Raw genomic sequence first — 23,605 nt, forward strand, 5'->3', positions numbered from 1 at the left:
AAATCGATGTACAACAAATCAAAAGTACTCCAAAGCCTTAAATTGTCCTGAAAACATAGATGATGCTATTGTATTTCCCTAATACACCCATTTATGTCACTGCTGTGCTGTCAAACACAATCTTGAGGCTGCATTCACATCTTACAACCACATTGCATTTTTTAAAACACTTTTTTGTTAAATTTTGAGAAACTGCTTGTTACACTAGTTATGTTGAGTTATTTACATTTTTTTTTGTTTGATTTATAGTAAACAACTAAGTTTCTAAACTTTCACTAAAAAAAATAATTTGCAATGGGGTTTGAATCATTTTGACTGCAACTTTGGTGGTTTAAAATATAAAGAGGCTAGTCATTTTCTGATGTCAGAAAACCCCTTTTCAAAGCACAATTTCTTTTTAAAATACAAACAAAAGTATTTACTCTCCTTCCCTGGGTCCAATGTTGAATCTTAGCCACTGCTCCTTACATCTGTGATTATCTTCAGTGCTGACATCACAAGGACAATCCTACAGCCAGCAAGTCAGCTCAGTGGATCTGCCTGAGTAGAAGGTACAAAATGTTCCAAGCTGCTGATCTCAGTGATTGGCTGCAGTGTTGTTAACGTGACTTCAATGTTGCAGACAATAACAGTTTCGGGAGCCATGGTTGAGACTCAGCACTGGACCAAGGGTAGGTTGAATAGTTGAGTAAAGCACAGATTGTTTATATTTATAGCAAACTGTGCCAGAGCACAGGGGTTTTCTGAAAGCAGAAAACTCCATTAAGGGGCTTGTCCACTACTCAGACAACCCCTTCTCAATCTGTATGCTTCCCTCTAGTAAAATGATAACACTTATACTCACCTCGGCTGCCGATGCTGTTCCAGCGGAGTCAGCGCCGATGCTGTTCCAGTGGAGTCAGCGCCGATGCTGTTCCAGCGAAGTCAGCACCGGCTCTCCCAGGGATTGCGTGACGTTGTTATGTCACGCAATCCCAGGGGGCAATCAGTGCTGCTTTCTCTCCCCACCTTTGGCCAAATAACATCCGGAGGTGGTAGTATTTCACTTCCTTCAGATCTATGTGATTTCTCTTAGGGCGGAGAGACTGCAACAGCCACTGGTTGGCTGTAGGGATTGCATATCAATAATGCCAAGTGATCCCCGGGAGAGCCAGTGTCGACATCGATGGAACAATATTGGAACCGGAGGTTACTGTAAGTGTTACTATTTTACTGGGAGGAAACACAGGGATTGAGAAGGGGTTGTCCAAGTAGTGGGTATCCATTTTAAATATAATTCATCACATAAAAGCACAAGATGAAATAGTCAACAACAGAATCATTTTAGTCACCGTTTTCTTTACAAATACCAAATTAGATCCTCTTACGGGAATCCGCACTACCATCCAGAACATGTTTCCTGATTTATTTATCTCATCTGCACAGGGAAGAACATTGCGCTAAACAATAATGACATTCAATCTGCTGCTTTTTGTACTTTTTATAGATGGCAGATTGGTCCTCTTATGAACAGTTGTCATGGGAAGATGTTTCGATGCCGAGACATTTGAAATATCAATGGTGTAGATGCAGTCTCTTCCGGCATGCATTTCTCTAATACTGGTAGATGTGAACATCCCCCACTTTGGACACTTTCAGAGATGTGATTTAATTTGTCTCTTTCCCACACGTAGCTCTTAAGTAACGGTAGCATGATTGTGCACAGATGCTTCGTATTTTAGTTTCCTTCTGAAAAATTCCAATTTTGTAATGTCAGATTTTTAGTTTTACAGAAAAACTGGATGTGAAATCTGTTCTTCCATCTAGCAGTTCCTCTTAGGATTTGGTGCTTAATAGATTCCAGATGTATAATCATTTCCCCTGGTAAGTCTGTGATTATTAAGTACATCTTGTGCTCGGCAGAGAATTCCTGACTTGTACGTCAATATCTCATTTCCTTTCCTTTAAAGTAATATCTCATTCATGAGCTCCACTTTATGAATTTTATTTATGCTGCTAATCAAAACCCAAAAGTTACTGAAAATCAGCTCAAAGTTATAATAAGTTTCTTTAGCAGACTTCCCAACATAGATGTCACTCCGTACACTACGTGAGCTACTTGTTCTAATAACTGCTGTTTAGCCCCTTAGATGCTTGGAACCTCAGCGTCTAAGCGGTTATTCAACGAGATCTAACCATTTAAATATTTTTGGCAATTATTTTCTCATTTTCAGCTATAAAATTGTGAGTGGTATTGAAAACTACAACTCATCCTACATAAAACAAGCCCATGTTGGCAAAAAAATGTTTTTATTGATCTTGGAAAACAGGGTAAAAAAAGAAACATAGTAAAAGAAAAAAAGGTCAAAATGGTTAACACTCCCAGGATCTGAATTCCACTTTGAAGAAAAAATCTGAATATTTTATATATGCTTGTAACGGTGTGATATGCTATGTGGGTATCATTTTTGTGTATATTTCTATTTTACTTATTTTCATGGTGTTCTCTTGTAGGGTGAGTTATTTGCTAATTGATGAATGGCTGTTGCTGCCATCTGATATCAGCCCCCACAGCACTGTACTGTTTACTAATATGCTAATGACACGTTGACCTAGCTTGTTGAAACAATGAGCCCCTGAGACCTTCCCCCTCCTGACCTGTGAATGAGGAGGGAGACTAAAAATATCAGGGAGGTGAGACACAGATCAGTCCTGTGTGGAATGATGATGTGTTCACAGCATCTCAGAGAGAAAGAAGAGTATATGGGCTATGTTATCCTCTGCTGGATTGTTTGACTTTTATCCTGTTACTGAACTGCATTCGTGTTCTGGACTATTTTATCCTTTGTGTGGTGGATCGTATATGGACCTTTCGTATTTTTGCCTAAATAAAGGTCTTGGTGTTGCTCACTATTCTCTTGCTCTGTTGATTGTGTGATACCGGAGAAGGACCCTGTGACAATGCTCAACTTGTCATATAAGTGGTATCAAACAAACAGATCGTGGGGGAGCGGTTTTGGATTTATATTCACAGTACACATTTTTGTTTTGTTTTTTTTTGTTGGAATTTTATCCCAGAAACAGTTTATTTGAAAATGGTTTACAAATAAAAAACCTCATTAACCCCTTACTGACCTCGTACGGGATAGTACGTCCGAGGTCAGCTCCCCTGCTTTGATGCAGGGCTCCGCGGTAATCCCGCATCAAAGCCGGGACATGTCAGCTGTTTTGAACAGCTGACATGTGCCCGCAATAGCGGCGAGTGAAATCGCGATTCACCCGCCGCTATTAACTAGTTAAATGCCGCTGTCAAACACAGACAGCGGCATTTAACTAACGCATCCGGCCGGGCGGCCAGATATGAGCGCATCGCCGACCCCCGTCACATGATCGGAGGTCGGCGATGCTTCTCCATTGTAACCATAGAGGTCCTTGAGACCTCTATGGTTACTGATCGCTGGTAGCTGTAAGCGCCACCCTGTGGTCGGCGCTCACAGCACACCTGATTTTCTACTACAGTACATAGCAGCGAACAACAGATCGCTGCTATGTAGCAGAGGCGATCGTTCTGTGCCTGCTTCTAGCCTCCCATGGAGACTATTGAAGCATGGCAAAAGTTAAAAAAAAGTTAAAAAAAATGTGAAAAAAAAAAAAAATATATAAAAGTTTAAATCACCCCCCTTTCGCCCCAATCAAAATAAATCAATAAAAAAAAAATCAAACCTACACATATTTGGTATCGCCACATTCAGAATTGCCTGATCTATCAATAAAAAAAAGCATTAACCTGATCGCTAAACGGCGTAACGAGAAAAAAAATCGAAACGCCAGAATTATGTTTTTTTGGTCGCCGCGACATTGCATTAAAATGCAATAACGGGCGATCAAAAGAACGTATCTGCACCGAATTGGAATCATTAAAAACGCCAGCTCGGCACGCAAAAAATAAGCCCTCAACTGACCCCAGATCATGAAAAATGGAGACGCTACGAGTATCGGAAAATGGCGCAATTTTATTTATTTTTTTTTTAGCAAAGTTTGGAATTTTTTTTCACCACTTAGGTAAAAAATAACCTAGTCATGTTAGGTGTCTATGAGTCTATGAACTCATAGTGACCTGGAGAATCATAATGGCAGGTCAGTTTTAGCATTTAGTGAACCTAGCAAAAAAGCCAAGCACTTGGAATTTTTTTCCTGTTTTCTAGTACACGACATGGTAAAACCAATGATGTCGTTCAAAAGTACAACTCATCCCGCAAAAAATAAGCCCTCACATGGCCAAATTGACGGAAAAATAAAAAAGTTATGGCTCTGGGAAGGAGGGGGGTGAAAAACGAACACGGAAAAACAAAAAATCCCAAGGTCATGAAGGGGTTAAGGCTAAGTTCACACATTGCTTATTTGGTGCGGATGTTCCCCGCAGACTTTCATACAGAAAATCTGCTGCGTAATTTAGTTTTTCTAGGTATCATTTTACTATTCATATATTAGAGCCCCCTGAGGAAGGAGCTATTAGCCGTAGGAGTGGGCTATTGGCTCTCAACTCCTGCACCCATTAGGTATGTACTGAGAACCTTCTTTTTGATTACTGTTAGCATATTGATTATTTAGCTTTTTTGCACTTGCTATAATATAGCCTGTTTAGCTGTAGATATCTGTTGCAATGCGATTTGCTGCTATGGTGATATGGGGGGTGGTTGGCCATTTCAGCCCTTTTTGATGTATGGCCGTTGTGAGCGCACATTTACTTCTCCATCTATGCCATTGTACCTGTATTTTTCAAGGTTTTAATTGTCATTTAATAAGGTTGAGATATATATATTTATGGGACTTTATGACTGCCATTTTGTTCTTTTTTCTTGGTATATACTAATTGCAGTTGGCCCCAAATGGTCCTTACATGCATGTATTTAAATGACACGTATTGTTAGTGTTCTGATAAAACTTGATTTGATTCTTTACGTGTAACATGCTTGCTACAATTTGGTTATGATATATTAGAGGGTTGGCTACTACATTTTATTGATGACCTATCCTTAGACTATGCCATGAATATCTAATCAGTGGGGGTACAAAACCTGACACCCCTGCCGCTGGTGGCCAGAAGTTCTTGGTAGCCATTTAAATAGGGGATTGGATCTGCAGTACCTGGCTGGCGGCCACAAAAACTATAGAAATTTTGGAGCTGTTGTGTTCAGGCAGCAACTGATACCAAATGTATCACATTTATTTAACAAAAAGCATACATAAATGTATGAATTATAATTGTTTTTGCAACATTACTTTTTAGTAAGATTCTGGGGAAAAATTTGGGGGACTTTTCCATTTGTTTCTTTCTTTTTTTTTTTTTTTACAAATAATATATTGATATATGAAGATGTATCCCTATAATTATTTTTGTATTTTACCAGTACATTCTGCCTGTAAAGAAGAAAAGAAAGACTAGTAGTCATGTTTTTAGGTGCAGTATATTTTCTCATATAAAGTATTACAGCCTGTTGCTCACATTTTTGAGTTTCTGCCTTCCTAGGTTTATAGGTACTAAGCTGGAATCCTGGGAAATACCGTATTTTTCAGATTATAAGTCGCACTTTTTCTCCCCCAAATTTTGGGGGAACATGGGGGTACGTCTTATAATGCGGATATACCTTACCTAGTAGTGTCGCTGCAGGCCGCAAGCTGGATGAGGGGGTTTCTGGTGCTGCTGCCGTTGCCCGGCGGTGCCACGGCGATGTCCTGCGCTGCGGGGGTGTCGGGCGTCCAACACCCCCACAGAGCTGGACACCGCCGGGAATCGCCAGCAGCGCCAGACACCCCCGTAGCACCGGAGACACCGGCAGGCAGGTACCTGGAACTAAGTGCATCTTTCTATTTGGAGGACCCAGTAGGTGTTTTTTTTTTTACTAATTGACATGGACAGGTTGCCAATTTCAGTGAGAACTGTGGTGACTCTTTGGAGTAATAAACAGTTGCCTGGATTCCCTCACAGATTTCAGCTGACAACAGGGGGTAGCCTCTGGGCATATGTATCACTGTAAATAAGTTTTTGGCAGGTGTTGAAAAAAGCTGTAACGTAACAGTGTTTGTTACTGGGAAGCCACAGCGGACGCCACACATTGGAACACCCCTCATCCCATCCTGCCTCCTCCAGAAGCCACCCTGGGACTCTGCTTCACCACAGCCACCACCCCCAGTAAGCAATAAGATGCATGGATTATAAGAATCACCACCATTTCATTAAAAAAAAATCCTATTTTTTCCTCAAAATTTGGGGTGCGTCTTATAATCCGGAGCGTCTTATAATCTGAAAAATACGGAAATATATATTTTTAAAGGAGATAAGTAATTTAAAGGAGTCCAGGACTTTAACAGTGATGGCTTATCCTTAGAATAGGTCATCAATGTCTGATCAGTGGGGGTATGCCACCTGGCACCACCGACGATGTTCCCAGTGTCAGCGACGGCTGGCATTGCTCAGTTGCAGGGTTGCACAGCACAGCTTCGTTGACCGAATAGTGGCCTTGGCTTGGTATTGCACATCAGCCCCCTATTGATTTGTATAGGGGGTGAAGGCGGTATGTGGTTACTGGAGAGTTGACAGAGCTATGTTTTTCAGCTCCATAACTGAGCAGTTCCAGCCGCCGGAGACACCGGGAGCAGCTGATCGGCAGGGGTGTCAGGTGTCCCACCCGCATCAGACATTGATGACCTATTCTCGGCATCAATGTTAAAGTCCAGGACAACCTCTTTAATATCAAAAGATATCCTGAGCACGATCAGATTTCAAAGGGACAGTTGCCTCATTGTCTCGTTTTCATGGATGAGAGAAAACATCTGTGTGTATAAACTACACAGGACACATACTTTGATTACCATGGTCCAGCGTACAGAGAAACCAACATGCGCGTGATGACATCCCTGGTAAAAGTCAAAGATCTAACAAATTTAGAAGCAGCTAAATGAACTATTAATTTATTCAAAGAGACGAGAGCAAATAAAACAGTCTGTGTTGTATAAAATACATTTTAATGCTGTCTGCAAAGATCTTTGTACTTCAGATAACTAAAACCATAGAGAAAAGTCTTCAATGAGAAGTCCCCGCTGAGTTACTTTGTAAATAAGTATGTCCAGGACTCCCCAAGTCATAAATAACCTTAATTCATTTGTCTATGAATCCATCATTACAATTTAAACTGCTGTTTGATTTTTGCTTTCCCATTAGAATTGTGTAATCAGAATATCCATTCGGTTTCACAGCCCATTAGATGCATGGAAATGTCTTATTGACAAAACTACAGAAAAATACTATGGCCATTGCAAACTTCTTATAGACTGCAGAAAACATAAAAAAAGAAAGTCTATATATCGCATTGGACACAATTAAACGCTGACTCGTACGGAGTTCGTGTAGAATTTATTATAAAAGATTAAAGCAGGTTTATAACTAGATTCAGGACTAATGGTGGAATGATCAGAAGGAATAGATTTATATTATTAGCAGTATCCATCATCGCAAAAACAAAAATCCAAATATCTCCACATGCAACTGTGTTTTATCTACTGGTGCAGATGTAATTGCTATGTGAAATCTATTATTTAATATAATCCTAGCAGCCCTCCATACCAATGCGAAGTGCTAACCTTTTATTAAAACATCAGTCAGCTACGTCTGGCACACAGTCGCAGTTGGCCAACTCTGTTTCGCCTAAACACATGCTTTCTCAAGGGGCAAGGGGTATTTCAAAGTTTTAAAATTGCACTTTTTTAAAAAATTTTGTCAAATTTCTGATATTTTTTATAAATAAACACAAAACATATAGGCATAAATTTACCATTATCATAAAGTACAACACGTCATAAGACATTCTCAAAATTATTCAGATCTGTTGAAGCGTTCCAGAGTTATTAGCACATAAAGGGACACCGGTCAGATTTCAAAAATTTGGCTCTGTCACTAAGGGGTTAATTATGAAAGAAACTACTTTTAGAAAGTGACCTGTGGTCTGAGCGCTGACCTCCACATACTAAGCAGCCGCTGCTCATAGAAGTCTGTGGAGATTGTGTCTAGGCTGCAACTTATGTGCTTAGTGCTGTTCACACCTAAAGAATATTGGAAAAAAAGCAAATAACTGTAGAGCGACGGAGACATTAGACGAGAGTGAAGAACGTGGCGTAAGGAGAGGACATGGCGGGAGGTGGAAGGAGAGGATACAGCAGGGGCAGAAAGAGAGGACACAGCGGGGGCGGCACGAGAGGACACTGCGGGGGTGGAAGGAGAGTACTCGGCTGGGGGCGGAAGGAGAGGACACGGCGGGGGGCGGAAGGAGAGGACACGGCAGGGGGCGGAAGGAGAGGACAAGGCAGGGGGCAGAAGGAGAGGACACGGCGGGGGCGGAAGGAGAGGACACGGCGGGGGGCAGAAGGAGAGGACACGGAGGGGGGCGGAAGGAGAGGACACTGCAGGGGGGCATAAGGAGAGGACACGGCGGGGGCAGAAGGAGATGACTCGGCAGGGGGACAGGAGAGGACACGGCGGGTGGAAGGAGAGGACACGGCGGGGGGTGGAAGGAGAGGACATGGCGGGGGTGGAAGGAGAGGACACTGCGGGGGCAGAAGGAGAGAACACGGCGGGGGGCGGAAGGAGAGGACACGGCGGGGGCAGAAGGAGAGGACACAGCAGGGGCAGAAAAAGAGAACACGGCGGGGGGGCATAAGGAGGACACAGCGGGGGGCATAAGGAGACGACACGGCAGGGGGGCATAAGGAGAGGGCACGGCGGGGGGTGGAATGAGAGGACACTGCAGGGGGCGGAAGGAGAGGACACGGCGGGGGCAGAAGGAGAGGACACGGCAGGGCGGAAGGAGAGGACACGGTGGGGGGCGGAAGGAGAGGACATGGCAGGGGCGGAAGTAGAGGACACGGCAGGGGGCGGAAGGAGAGGACACTGCGGGGGGGGCAGAAGGAGAGGACACAACGGGGGCGGCAGGAGAGGACACGGCGGGGGGCGGAAGGAGAGTACTTGGCTGGGGGCGGAAGGAGAGGACACTGCGGGGGGGTGGAAGGAGAGTACTCGGCTGGGGGCGGAAGGAGAGGACATGGTGGGGGGCGGAAGGAGAGGACACAGCAATGGGCGGAAGGAGAGGACAAGGCAGGGGGCAGAAGGAGAGGACAAGGCGGGGGGCGGAAGGAGAGGATACAGCGGGGGCAGAAGGAGATCACTCGGCGGGGGTACAGGAGAGGACACGGCGGGCGGAAGGAGAGGACACGGCAGGGGGTGGAAGGAGAGGACACGGCGGGGGGCAGAAGGAGAGGACACGGCGGGGGGCAGAAGGAGAGGACACTGCGGGGGGGGCGGAAGGAGAGAGCACGGCGGGGGCGGAAGGAGAGGACACGGCGGGGGCGGAAGGAGAGGAGATGGCGGGGGCAGAAGAAGAGAACACAGCGGGGGGCATAAGGAGAGGACACGGCAGGGGGCATAAGGAGAGGACACAGCGGGGGGCATGAGAGGGCACGGTGGGGGGCAGAAAGAGAGGACACGGTGGGGGCGGAAGGAGAAGACACGGTGGGGGGCGGAAGGAGAGGACACGGCGGGGGGCGGAAGGAGAGGACACAGCAGGGCAGAAGGAGAGGACACTGCGGGGGGCATAAAGAGAGGACACGGCGGGGGGCAGAAGGAGAGGACTCTGCTGGGGGGACAGAAGGAGAGGACATGGCAGGGGCAAAGTAAAGGACATGGCAGGGGGACGAAGGAAAGGACACGGCAGGGGGGTGAAGGAAAGGACATGCCAAGGGGGGCAAAGGAGAGGACACGGGGGGCGGAAGGAGAGGAAATGGTGGGGGTCTGGAAGGAGAGGACACTGCGGGGGGCGGAAGGAGAGGACATGGCAGGGCTGAGGCTCAGCTCAGGGACATGGCGGGCGTCAGAGGAACCGGGCACGTGGGGGTGGAGAGATCGGACACAGCAGAGGTGAAGGCTTGGGGACATAGCTGAAGTGGATACTTGGGGTGGGCCGATGGACCAGGACATATGGGATACAGTGGGCAGAAGTATGTGATACACTCTGGCTGTGGCCCCACAGTGGATGCTCAGCCGTCTGCAGCCGACATTGTGCCCCCCCGGTCTCTCGGACCCTTCAGATCGCCAAATGTTGGTAAAACGTTCAGGTCGTGTCTGTTCCGATGTTCTGTTTCATCTGACGAGAAAACCATGAAGATTGACAGTCCCTGCCGGGGCCGGCGCTCAGCATCTTCCGACCCCCGCTGTTCCGCCAGTCAACATTGATTCCCGAGCTGATGATTTCTGTTGTGGATTCTGTTTGTGGGCTCCCTCTGGTGGTTACTGCTGGTACTGGGTGACTTTGGTGGGTTGCGGCCTTTGGTTTCCACCTGTCCATCAGAGGCTGGGTGTTTCCTATTTTACCTGGCCTTTCTGTCATTTCCCTTGCCGGCTATCAATGTGTTCAGATGTGCTCTGTTTGGTTCCTGCCTACCTGCTCCCAGATCTTTCAGGATAAGCTAAGTGCTGATTTTCAGTTGTTTGGTTTTTGGTCCAGCTTGCTTAGAATGTCTCTATGCTAGCTGGTTGCTCTAGTGGACTGAGGTTCTCCCCATGTGCCATGAGTTGGCACATGGGTTCTTGTAATCTCAGGATGGTTTTTTTGATTAGGGTTTTTTGCTGACCGCTCAGTCCCCTTTTGTATCATTCTGCTTTCTAGTTTTCAGCGGGCCTCTATTTGCTAAAGCTATATACATCATCTCTATGTGTGTGCCTTCCTCTCATTTCACCGTCAATACATGTGGGGGGCAACTATACCTTTTGGGGTTAATTCCTCTGGAGGCAAGTGAGGTCTTTATTTTCTCTGCAGTACTAGTTAGCTCTTAGGCTGGTGCGTGGCGTCTAGAACCAACGTAGGCACGCTCCCTGGCTATCTCTAGTTGCGTTTGTCAGGCGTAGGGCAGCGGTCAGCCCAGGTTCCATCACCCTAGAGCTCGTCCTATATTTGTTATACTTTGCTTGTCCTGTGCTATCCCTAGCCATTGGGGATTCATGACAGTATAGCCGGCCCACAAAGTGTTAATTGTTTGGGCTGAAGCAGGAGAAAAAGAAGTGTTCAAGGGAAATTTTTTTATTTATTTTTTTTTCCTTCAGAGTTTTGCTGCCTAGCCCTTAATTGCTGTCTAGCTGCTTCTTACCTCCTCTTAACCCTTGAATGGCTCTGATCTTAACTGTTTATCATGGATGTCCAGAGTTTGGCTTCCAGCCTGAGTAATCTCGCGGCAAAGGTTCAAAACATACAGGATTTTGTTGTTCACACTCCCATGTCTGAACCTAGAATTCCTATTCAAGAGTTTTTTTCTGGAGATAGATCTACCTTCCTGAATTTCAGGAACAATTGTAAATTGTTTCTCTCTTTGAAATCTCGCTCCTCTGGAGACCCTGCTCAACAGGTCAAGATTGTTATATCGTTCCTACGGGGCGACCCTCAGAATTGGGCATTTGCATTGGCACCAGGGGATCCTGCATTGCTCAGTGTGGATGCGTTTTTTATGGCATTGGGATTGCTCTATGAGGAACCTAACCTAGAGATTCAGGCTGAGAAGGCTTTATTAGCCCTCTCTCAGGGGCATGATGAAGCGGAAATGTATTGTCAGAAATTTCGGAAATGGTCGGTGCTTACTCAGTGGAATGAGTGCGCCCTGGCTGCAAACTTCAGAAATGGTCTTTCTGAGGCCATTAAGGATATTATGGTGGGGTTCCCTGCGCCTACAGGTCTGAATGAGTCTATGGCTATGGCCATTCAGATTGATCGGCGTTTGCGGGAGCGCAAACCCGTGCACCAGTTGGCGGTGTCTTCTGAACAGGCACCTGAGACTATGCAATGTGATAGAATTCAGTCCAGAAGTGAACGGCAAAATTATAGGCGGAAAAATGGTTTGTGTTTTTATTGTGGTGATTCAGCTCATGTTATATCAGCATGCTCTAAACGCACAAAAAAGGTTGATAAATCTTTTGCCATTGATACTCTGCAGTCTAAGTTCATTTTGTCTGTGACTCTGATTTTTTCACTGTCTTCCATTTCCGTCGATGCCTATGTGGATTCAGGCGCTGCCCTGAGTCTTATGGATTGGTCATTTGCTAAACGCTGCGGTTTTAGTCTAGAGCCTCTGGAAGTTCCTATTCCTCTGAAGGGAATTGATTCTACACCATTGGCTATGAATAAACCGCAGTATTGGACACAAGTGACCATGCGCATGACTCCCGTTCATCAGGAGGTGATTCGCTTCCTTGTACTGTATAATTTACATGATGTACTAGTGCTTGGTCTGCCATGGTTACAAACTCATAATCCTGTCCTGGACTGGAAAACAATGTCTGTGCTAAGCTGGGGATGTCAGGGGGTTCATGATGATGCACCTCCGATTTCTATCGCTTCATCTACTCCTTCGGAGATCCCTGCGTTTTTGTCGGATTATAGGGATGTTTTTGAGGAGCCTAAGCTCAATTCGCTCCCTCCTCATAGAGAGTGTGACTGTGCTATAGAATTGATTCCTGGCAGTAAGTTCCCTAAGGGTCGTTTATTTAATCTGTCACTGCCAGAGCATACTGCTATGCGGAATTATATTAAGGAGTCCTTGGAAAAGGGACATATTCGTCCATCTTCGTCCCCTCTGGGAGCAGGGTTTTTTTTCGTGGCAAAAAAAGATGGTTCCCTGAGGCCTTGTATAGATTATCGCCTTCTGAATAAGATTACAGTCAAATACCAGTATCCATTGCCATTATTTACTGATTTGTTTGCTCGCATTAAGGGGGCTAGGTGGTTCACTAAAATAGATCTTCGTGGTGCGTATAATCTGGTGCGGATAAAACAGGGTGATGAGTGGAAAACCGCATTTAATACGCCTGAGGGCCATTTTGAGTATTTGGTAATGCCTTTTGGACTCTCCAATGCTCCGTCAGTCTTTCAGTCCTTTATGCACAATATTTTCCGTGAATATCTGGATAAGTTTATGATTGTGTATTTGGATGATATTTTGGTGTTTTCTGATGACTGGGAGTCTCATGTTCTACAGGTCAGGAAGGTGTTTCAGGTTTTGCAGGCCAATTCTCTGTTTGTGAAGGGCTCAAAGTGTCTCTTCGGAGTCCAGAAGATTTCTTTTTTGGGATACATTTTTTCTCCTTCTACTATTGAGATGGATCCCGTTAAGGTTCAGGCTATTTGTGACTGGACACAACCTACATCTGTTAAGAGCCTTCAGAAGTTCTTTGGGTTTGCTAATTTTTATCGTCGGTTCATTGCTAATTTTTCCAGTATTGTTAAACCTTTGACTGATTTGACTACAAAGGGTGCTGATGTTGCTGATTGGTCTCCTGAGGCCGTGGAGGCCTTTCGGGAACTTAAGCACCGGTTTTCTTCTGCTCCTGTGTTGTGTCAACCAGATGTTTCACTTCCTTTTCAGGTGGAGGTTGATGCTTCCGAGATTGGAGCGGGGGCGGTTTTGTCACAGAGAAGTTCTAATGGCTCGGTGATGAAGCCATGTGCTTTCTTCTCTAGAAAATTCTCGCCCGCCGAGCGCAATTATGATGTGGGTAATCGGGAGCTTTTGGCCATGAAGTGGGCATTTGAGGAGTGGCGTCATTGGCTTGAGGGTGCTAAACATCGCGTGGTGGTCTTGACTGATCACAAGAATCTCATTTACCTTGAGTCTGCCAGGCGTTTGAATCCTAGACAGGCTCGTTGGTCGTTATTTTTTTCTCGTTTCAATTTCGTGGTTTCATACCTGCCAGGTTCAAAGAATGTGAAGGCAGATGCTCTTTCCAGGAGTTTTGTGCCTGACTCTCCTGGAGACACTGGGCCTGCTGGTATCCTTAGGGATGGGGTAATATTGTCCGCCGTATCCCCAGACTTGCGACGCGCATTGCAGGAGTTTCAGGTGGATAAACCGGATCGATGTCCACCAGAAAGACTGTTTGTTCCGGATGATTGGACCAGTAGAGTCATCTCCGAGGTCCATTCTTCTGTGTTGGCTGGTCATCCTGGAATATTTGGTACAAGAGACTTGGTGGCCAGGTCTTTTTGGTGGCCTTCCTTGTCTAGGGATGTGCGTACCTTTGTGCAGTCTTGTGAAGTGTGTGCTCAAGCTAAGCCTTGCTGTTCACGGGCTAGTGGGTTGTTGTTATCATTGCCCATCCCGAAGAGGCCTTGGACGCACATTTCCATGGATTTTATTTCTGATCTCCCGGTTTCACAGAAAATGTCCGTTATCTGGGTTGTGTGTGACCGCTTTTCTAAGATGGTTCATTTGGTGCCCTTGCCTAAGTTGCCCTCCTCCTCTGAGTTGGTTCCTTTGTTTTTTCAGAACGTGGTTTGTTTGCATGGGATTCCGGAGAATATCGTTTCTGACAGGGGATCCCAGTTTGTGTCTAGATTTTGGCGGACGTTTTGTGCCAAGATGGGCATTGATTTGTCTTTCTCGTCTGCATTCCATCCTCAGACGAATGGCCAGACGGAGCGAACTAATCAGACCTTGGAAACTTATTTGAGGTGTTTTGTTTCTGCTGATCAGGATGACTGGGTTGCTTTTTTGCCACTGGCCGAATTTGCTCTTAATAATCGGGCTAGTTCTGCCACGTTGGTCTCTCCTTTTTTTTGTAATTCGGGGTTTCATCCTCGTTTTTCCTCTGGTCAGGGGGAGTCTTCGGATTGTCCTGGAGTGGACGTGGTGGTGGACAGGCTGCATCAGATTTGGAATCAGGTGGTGGACAATTTGAAGTTATCTCAGGAGAAGACTCAGCAGTTTGCTAATCGCCGTCGCCGCGTGGGTCCCCGACTTCTTGTTGGGGACTTGGTGTGGTTGTCTTCTCGTTTTGTCCCTATGAAGGTCTCTTCTCCTAAGTTCAAGCCTCGGTTCATCGGTCCTTATAGGATCTCGGAGATTCTTAACCCTGTATCTTTTCGTTTGGATCTCCCAGCATCGTTTGCTATTCATAATGTGTTCCATCGGTCGTTGTTGCGGAGGTATGAGGTGCCCGTTGTTCCTTCGGTCGAGCCTCCTGCTCCGGTGCTGGTGGAGGGAGAATTGGAGTATGTTGTTGAAAAGATCTTGGATTCTCGTGTTTCCAGACGCAAACTCCAGTATTTGGTTAAGTGGAAGGGTTATGGTCAGGAGGATAATTCCTGGGTGGTCGCCTCCGATGTTCATGCGACTGATTTGGTCCGCGCCTTCCATAGAGCTCACCCTGATCGCCCTGGGGGTTCTCGTGAGGGTTCGGTGACCCCTCCTCAAGGGGGGGGTACTGTTGTGGATTCTGTTTGTGGGCTCCCTCTGGTGGTTACTGCTGGTACTGGGTGACTTTGGTGGGTTGCGGCCTTTGGTTTCCACCTGTCCATCAGAGGCTGGGTGTTTCCTATTTTACCTGGCCTTTCTGTCATTTCCCTTGCCGGCTATCAATGTGTTCAGATGTGCTCTGTTTGGTTCCTAAAAAGTCAAAATATTACCTAAAGCAGATCGGACATATTAAATTGTATGACTATAGCCAGTAGTTGTGTATTATGTCCTTAATCATGGAGAGTACGTGTGTTCCACGCTATAAACTCATAATCATATATAAAAAAATGCGTATACGGAACAAATAAAATTGTAATTTTTATTGAAAAACACCAAACATGAGGAAAAACAAATCCCTCAAAACCACAAAACATATAAAGAAAAAACACTTAGTTGCCACATGTGTGTTCAATTGGTGAGCCAACAAAAATAACATATGTGGCACCACTCTGAACATCTATCTGGAACAAGAAAAAATGTGTACCAACTACCCTGCAATGCTGTATATAATAGTATAACCCATAATTAGCCAAATAATCAGATTAATACTGTTGTAACCATAATAACAAGGTAATTATTGCCAGTATGACTAAGTCCATATGTGATCAACACAAGACCAGTTAGCAGCACTGCAGTGAGTAAATAGACAATGTAATAAAAAAGTGAAAGATTACATTACCAGAGATGTTCAGAGGATGGTGCCACTGCCCCAACGCGCGTTTCGGCGGCGTGCCTTCGCGGCGAAGGCACGCCGCCGAAACGCGCGTTGGGGCAGTGGCACCATCCTCTGAACATCTCTGGTAATGTAATCTTTCACTTTTTTATTACATTGTCTATTTACTCACTGCAGTGCTGCTAACTGGTCTTGTGTTGATCACATATGGACTTAGTCATACTGGCAATAATTACCTTGTTATTATGGTTACAACAGTATTAATCTGATTATTTGGCTAATTATGGGTTATACTATTATATACAGCATTGCAGGGTAGTTGGTACACATTTTTTCTTGTTCCAGATAGATGTTCAGAGTGGTGCCACATATGTTATTTTTGTTGGCTCACCAATTGAACACACATGTGGCAACTAAGTGTTTTTTCTTTATATGTTTTGTGGTTTTGAGGGATTTGTTTTTCCTCATGTTTGGTGTTTTTCAATAAAAATTACAATTTTATTTGTTCCGTATACGCATTTTTTTATATATGATTATCTGTTTGGTTCCTGCCTACCTGCTCCCAGATCTTTCAGGATAAGCTAAGTGCTGATTTTCAGTTGTTTGGTTTTTGGTCCAGCTTGCTTAGAATGTCTCTATGCTAGCTGGTTGCTCTAGTGGACTGAGGTTCTCCCCATGTGCCATGAGTTGGCACATGGGTTCTTGTAATCTCAGGATGGTTTTTTTGATTAGGGTTTTTTGCTGACCGCTCAGTCCCCTTTTGTATCATTCTGCTTTCTAGTTTTCAGCGGCCTCTATTTGCTAAAGCTATATACATCATCTCTATGTGTGTGCCTTCCTCTCATTTCACCGTCAATACATGTGGGGGGCAACTATACCTTTTGGGGTTAATTCCTCTGGAGGCAAGTGAGGTCTTTGTTTTCTCTGCAGTACTAGTTAGCTCTTAGGCTGGTGCGTGGCGTCTAGAACCAACGTAGGCACGCTCCCTGGCTATCTCTAGTTGCGTTTGTCAGGCGTAGGGCAGCGGTCAGCCCAGGTTCCATCACCCTAGAGCTCGTCCGATATTTGTTATACTTTGCTTGTCCTGTGCTATCCCTAGCCATTGGGGATTCATGACAGATTTCCCTGCGGAGAATCTGCAGATCCACAGAATATCTTCCCATGTGAATGAGCACCTGTGAACACTGTGCTGTGTGCGGTGCCGTGCTGGTGATGGCAGCTCTCGCCGTGGTTTATCTTCCAGGTGTATCGGCACGGCGACCGCTCCCCTGTGAAGACCTATCCCACCGATATACATCAGGAGAGCGCCTGGCCCCAGGGATTTGGGCAGCTGACGCAGGTAGGATCGGCGCCTCTGTCTATCGATGTTCTCAGCATCTAGTTTTCTGAGTTGCACATTTTTATGAAACTTTTTGTTTAGATTGGGATGAGGCAGCACTGGGATTTGGGACAGGCGCTGCGAGCGCATTACAAAGGATTCATGAACGAGTCGTACGACAGGCACGAGGTAAGAACTTCTCAGGGCTGGGGAACTTTGGCACAATATCATGGCGTCTTATATTTGCTTCCTGTCCCTTCCGCAGATCTATGTGAGGAGCACAGACGTGGACCGCACACTGATGAGTGCAAAGGCGAACCTGGCCGGCCTGTACCCACCTGCGGGTGCAGAGGTTTTCAACCCAAATATCAGCTGGCAGCCGATCCCGGTGCACACGGTGCCTGACTCTGAAGAGTGGGTGAGTAAGGCCGGGTCACACTTTCGTGTGCAATGTGAGAAACTCGCACATCAATACCCGCCACTGCTGCCGGCACTCTTAGAAATACATGCAGCAGCACGCTCCGCTCCCAAGTGCCGGGTATTGATGCCAGAGACTCACACGAGTTTCTCACATTGCACTCGTAAGTGTGACCCTGGCCTAATGGCGTCAGTGGCGGTGCTCAGGTACACAAGGGCGTGTGCGGACCTCCTGGCATGTGAATAGCAGATCCGAGTCTCATCACGCCTTTTTGACATCTATTTTTTTAACCCTACATTTGTAGTTTGGATTGATGCTGTATTTTACCATATGATCTGCTGAAAAACGGAGGAAAATTCCCAGTACACACCAGCGCCATTTACTGCCGTTGTCAACTGCAGCAAGCAGAGGTAGGAGCCACATGTAACACCGCTCCACACACCCGCTCCAATGTGTGACAGACGTGCGGCACGTGATGGCAAAGGTTAAGGGCTTTCAGCGGTGCTAGGTTTTGCTGTTGACCCTATTTTTTTTATTTCAGCTCTTAAAGTTTCCAATTCTACCTTGTCCGAAATATCTGAAGCTACAAGAAGAGACGCGGCACTCGCCTGAGTATGTGAACAAGACCAGAGACAATCTGGTAAGTCTGGCGGAGGCCGTGTGCCCGGCGGAGGCCGTGTGCCCAGCTTGTCACATCTTGCTTCATCCTCGCACCTCTTTATTCTGTAGGATTTCCTGCACATGGTCGCCAATAAGACCGGACTTGTAGATTTGGACCACCAACCGCACTCAGACAATGTATTCGGATTGCATCAGAAATGTGAAATATTTATTGAGTAACACCACAGTCGTCAATAGAGTTCTAAGGTACCTCAGAACTCTATTGACCACTGTGGTTTTACTCAATAAATATTTCACATTTCTGATGCAATCCGAATACATTGTCTGAGTGCGGTTGTTGGTCCAAATCTACGAGTTTACTGGATCCACTCCAGGTTCAGCCTGCACCAGCTTCACTCCAACAGAGTGCACGCCTTGCCCTTTTAATAAGACCGGACTGTCGGACTGCTCCCTAGAGTCTGTATGGACGGTCTCTGATATCTTGTTCTGCGAGGTCAGTCATTTCTAGCGTCTATTCATGACACTGAATTCTGCCGAAACCTTTCCAATATCGGGGATTTTAGGAAATGTCATTAATGTGCGATTGTGAGGTCTCTGCACCCCCATCCACAGCACCCCCACTGATCAGCAGCACTCGCTGGAGTGCCGATCCGGACTCGTGTGTCTGGTTCTGGCGCTCGTTAATTCCTGCAAATCCACTCAGCCGTTATTGTGAATGCATTTCGGTTCATGACGTCACTGGCAGTGAAAGGGTTATCGGACCTTCATCAATCAAAGGGAAGGGGCCATACTGGGTGACGATGTGCCCCCCACACATGGGGCTCTCCAGGTATCGCTAATCTACAATTCTAATGATACATTGAAGCCGCATGGTGTAGTGGGATGATGAGAGTTGTAGCTTTCACAAGTTGGGGAGCAGAGTTGTAGTCCATTCACATCACATACGTGGTAAATGGTGCCATAGGGGTCTATTGGACCCTTTGGCTGATGGACGCCGCTGTGTGGGACAAGTCACCGACACATGTAAAGTATAAACAACAACTACCCATGTCATGTACATGAAATCGATGTCATTATAGCAAGCGAGTGATGCCCACCTGTGACCGGTACCTGGCCCCCAGCCTCCATATGTGTCCGTTACATGAATGCAACCTCTAGTCTATGGACAATGGAGGACACTGTCACAACCTCCATCGGGAGACTTTGCCAATCAGGGCTGCAGAGTCACGCGTCTCACCCTCGTTCTTCTGCCCCTTTCAGTCATTGGGGTTCTCGGCTCCTGTGCCCCCCAATATAACCGATGGCGGACGAAAGGGAAAAAAAAGACTGGTCCTTTAAATGTTTATCTTTCATTCAGAATTATGAATTTATTCTTTTTTGCCATAGTCGAGACACAACTTGAGCCTCCCGTCCTGGGCGACAAGAGACATCCTGGAGCGACTGCGCGACTTGAAGGATTTCAACTTCAGGTTCCTCTTTGGGATCATCGAGCATGAGCAGATGGCGCGGCTGCAGGGAGGTGAGAGCTGCCGATTCCGCCGGTGACCCAATGGTGCTGTGTGCAGCCAGAACAGTCGGTGCCGGCTGTCGTGCACTTTTATAGGTAACGTGCCCTGCTTTCTGCAGGTGTATTGGTGGATCAGATCCTGAAGAATCTAACAGCAGCTGCACACAGCAACTCCGCGGGCCTGAAACTGATCACGTACTCAACGGTAAGTGGCTGATTTATGGATGTGCCATGACCTGAATTTCTGGTTTGCCTCTTACTGACCCTTTTGAGTACACAATTGTCGTCTCCATCCTCTATGTATCACTATACATAGACTGCAGCATGAGTTCCCAGCGATCAGTCAGCGAGCTCGTCCTCTGGTCTCTTTCTCTTCTCCATCCACTATGCATCACTGCACATAGCAGACTGCAGCATGAGTTCCCAGCGATCAGTCAGTGAGCTCGTCCTCTGGTCTCTGCCTCTTCTCCATCCACTATGCATCACTACACATAGCAAACTGCAGCATGAGTTCCCAGCGATCAGTCATCGAGCTTGTCCTCTGGTCTGTAACTCTTCTCCATCCTCTATTAATCACTGTACATAGAATGCAGCATTCTTTCCCAGCGATCAGTCAGCGAGCTCGTCCTCTGGTCTCTGCCTCTTCTCCATCCTCTATGCATCACTGTATATACACCATGTTCCAAATTATTATGCAAATTATATTTTTCTCGGATTTTCTTAAATGGTCGGTGCAAATGACAGTCAGTCTAATAAAAGTCATCACCCGTTAGATTATACATCAAATTTTATTGAAGAAACCTCCCAATGATAACAGTATAATCTCCAAAATGAATAAAAACTAAAAATGCACTCTTCCAAATTATTAGGCACAGTAGAATTTCTAAATATTTGATATGTTTTAAAGAACTGAAAATGCTCATTTGTGGAATTTGCAGCATTAGGAGGTCACATTCACTGAGCAAAAAAGCTATTTACCTCCAAAACATCCTAACAGGCCAGGGAGCTGAATACTTTCGCAAGGCACTGTATGTCTGGGCCCACTGCAACTGTTTCTGCTTGTGAACACTGTTTAGGGGTGGCCAAATAGTAGGTTTATGCACCACAGCAAGCCTTTGAAGGATCCTACACCTTGAGGTTCGAGGGACTCCAGACGCACCAGCAGCTTCAAATAACTTTGCTGCTTTGTAATGGTATTTTGGCAGCTGCTCTCTTAATCCAATGAACTTGCCTGGCAGAAACCTTCCTCGTTATGCCTTTATCTGCATGAACTCTGTCTGTGCTCTGTTTTAGTCACAAATCTCTTCACAGTATGATGATCACTCTTAAGTTTTCATGAAATATCTAATGTTTTCACACCTTGTCCGAGGCATTGCACTATTTAACGCTTTTCAGCAGCAGAGAGATCCTTTTTAGTTCCCATATTGCTTTAAACCTGTGGCCTACTTAATAATGTGGAACATCATTTTTAAGTAGTTGTACTTTAATTAGAATCACCTGGAAAACTAATTATCACATGTGTTTAAGATTGATTTCAGTGATCCATTGAGCCCTGAGACACAATACCATCCATGAGTTTATTTGAAAAACAAAACAATTAAATCTTTATGACACTTAAATCCAATTTACATAATAATTTGGAGCAAGGTGTGGACTGCAGCAAGAGTTCCCAGCGATCAGTCAGCGAGTTCATCCTCTGGTCTCTGCCTCTTCTCCATCCTCTATTCATCACTGTACATAGAATGCAGCATGCATTCCCAGCGATCAGTCAGCGAGCTCGTCCTCTGGTCTCTGCCTCTTCTCCAACCTCTATTCATAACTGTGTATAGACTGCAGCATGAGTTCCCAGCGATCAGTCAGCGAGTTCGTCCTCTGGTCTCTGCCTCTTCTCCATCCTCTATTCATAACTGTATATAGACTGCAGCATGTGTTCCCAGCGATCAGTCGGCAAGCTCGTCCTCTGGTCTCTGCCTCTTCTCCATCCTCTATGCATCACTGTATATAGACTGCAGCATGAGTTCCTAGCGATCAGTCAGCGAGCTTGTTTACTGATCTGTAACTCTTGTCTATCTTCTCGTGATTCTTCATTTGAACTACATTAATGACCAGATGAAAGTTGAGTTTTGAAGTCATAAATAAACTAAGAAAAAATGTGAGAGCAGCAAGCAATCAGAACGATGGCTGTCTTCGATGTTCGGCCATACATAGAGGATGCAGAAGACAATGTGCAAAGTTTTCAATCAATCCCAATAGTAAAATAAATTCCCCCGAGGGGCCCGTGTCATTTGGGCAAATTCCTGATACCTTCCCAGTATCAGTAGTAGAACCCCCACCTCCAGCCTTGGCATGAACCTCGGGGGGATGATGGCCACCAGATATATCATGGCCTCTCTCGTCTTGCAGTCTGCAGTCATGATTTCTGATCCTGTCTCCTCAGCACGACACCACGCTGGGTGCCCTGCAAATAGCGCTGGACGTCTACAATGGAAAACTGGCCCCGTACGCGTCCTGCCATATATTCGAGCTGCACGAGGAGTCTTCGGGGTAGGACATCACCATAATCCGCTGCTATCGCCAGTTGCTGATATTTCCCCCAGTGACACGTTTGGTATTTGTGCAGTGGAGACGATTATCGCATTGTACAACTTACTGATATATTCCCAATAGATATGGCACAAATTGATTCACAGGTGCTGGTCCATCAGCCACGTCAGATCTATGGCCACCGGATGGGAGCCCAGAAAATCACCTCTGACTTGGCGGCCTCTGAGGCTCTTCTTATGATTGTGTAATAATTATAGGGGATAACTCAGGAGACTCTTTGCGTGGAACAAGACAACTACAGGACACAGTTTTATAAGTGGTAAAGTCTATATTATCACACGGTGATTCAAACAGGTGCAAAGAGAAACTCAAGTCCACAACACTTGGAGTAAATATTAAATGCAGCTTAGCAGTCTATAGGAAACTTCAGAGGAAAATGCAATCATGCAGAAAGTCTATGAAGCACAATTATTCTTGAGGATACTTGACATGAATAAGTCCTTGATAGTCGAAAACACAGATAGATATGCTTATAAGGCAGTTCAAATAATATCTTAGGTCAACCAGGGAGAACTGGGTAATAGTCTCAGGTTCTTGCAGAGCAGAAACAGCTTACATGTCCAGCAAATGCAGATGGAAGTAAACACGAGCAGCAGATGAAGGAGGATTACTGGAACTGGTGTATGCAGCAGGAACTCAGAGCAGAGTAGCAGGATAACCCCACAGGTTCACAGGAGCAGGTATATAGCCAGGGAGTCACCAGAGGTCAGGAGCTGGATGCAAGGCAGAATACTCTAGCACAGACTGAAGGCTGGGGTGGAGTTTTATAGCAGGAAGACACAGTGCACATGAGACCAAAGACGCCATCTTGGAAAAGGGCAGTAATGCACAAAAGGTAATAAAAATGTTCAGAGTCCTGACAGCTACATCTGGATGCCTGACATATGCCTGGAAATAGGCATATAGTAGTAATGTTTCCGGGACTCATCGCCCGTGTGTTCAGGGAGTGGTGGCAGCGTGTATGAAGTGTGTGTGTGTGTGGGGGGGGGGCTGTGTCGGGGTGTGATTTATGCTCCCACTGCAGCATAGGACAGAGGTGAATTTTGGACTGAGGAGATAGATTAATCCTTGCATGTGCAACGTCAAGTCACGTGCTGACAAGGGGCCGTTGGTTTGAGTGGAAGGAAACATTTGATTTGATTGGAGCTGGACTTAAAA

The 23,605-nt window shown here is 45.7% G+C and overlaps 1 protein-coding gene across 1 annotated transcript; it reads left to right on the forward strand.

Moving 5' to 3' along the window:
- The first annotated feature begins 1,127 nt into the window (after positions 1–1,127).
- Positions 1,128–22,464, forward strand: LOC143803837 (lysosomal acid phosphatase-like). The gene is made up of 11 exons (XM_077281604.1): positions 1,128–1,194; positions 10,059–10,191; positions 17,210–17,318; positions 17,400–17,486; positions 17,563–17,715; positions 18,257–18,355; positions 18,445–18,480; positions 18,767–18,829; positions 19,723–19,855; positions 19,963–20,048; positions 22,281–22,464. Exons 1-11 carry the CDS (start codon positions 1,128–1,130, stop codon positions 22,389–22,391), a joined length of 1,077 nt encoding a protein of 358 aa, XP_077137719.1. The 3' UTR covers positions 22,392–22,464.
- The last annotated feature ends 1,141 nt before the right edge of the window (positions 22,465–23,605 follow it).

The sequence above is a fragment of the Ranitomeya variabilis genome, chromosome 2 (assembly GCF_051348905.1).
Source record: "Ranitomeya variabilis isolate aRanVar5 chromosome 2, aRanVar5.hap1, whole genome shotgun sequence".
Lineage (NCBI taxonomy): Eukaryota > Metazoa > Chordata > Amphibia > Anura > Dendrobatidae > Ranitomeya > Ranitomeya variabilis.

Excerpts from the sequence above, each read along its gene's own strand:
- LOC143803837 (XM_077281604.1), top strand. The coding sequence starts at position 1,128 with ATGCCAAGTGATCCCCGGGAGAGCCAGTGTCGACATCGATGGAACAAT. Across the intron at positions 10,192-17,209 it reads TCTGACGAGAAAACCATGAA|GTTTATCTTCCAGGTGTATC; the intron begins GATTGACAGTCC and ends GCTCTCGCCGTG. Across the intron at positions 17,319-17,399 it reads GATTTGGGCAGCTGACGCAG|ATTGGGATGAGGCAGCACTG; the intron begins GTAGGATCGGCG and ends CTTTTTGTTTAG.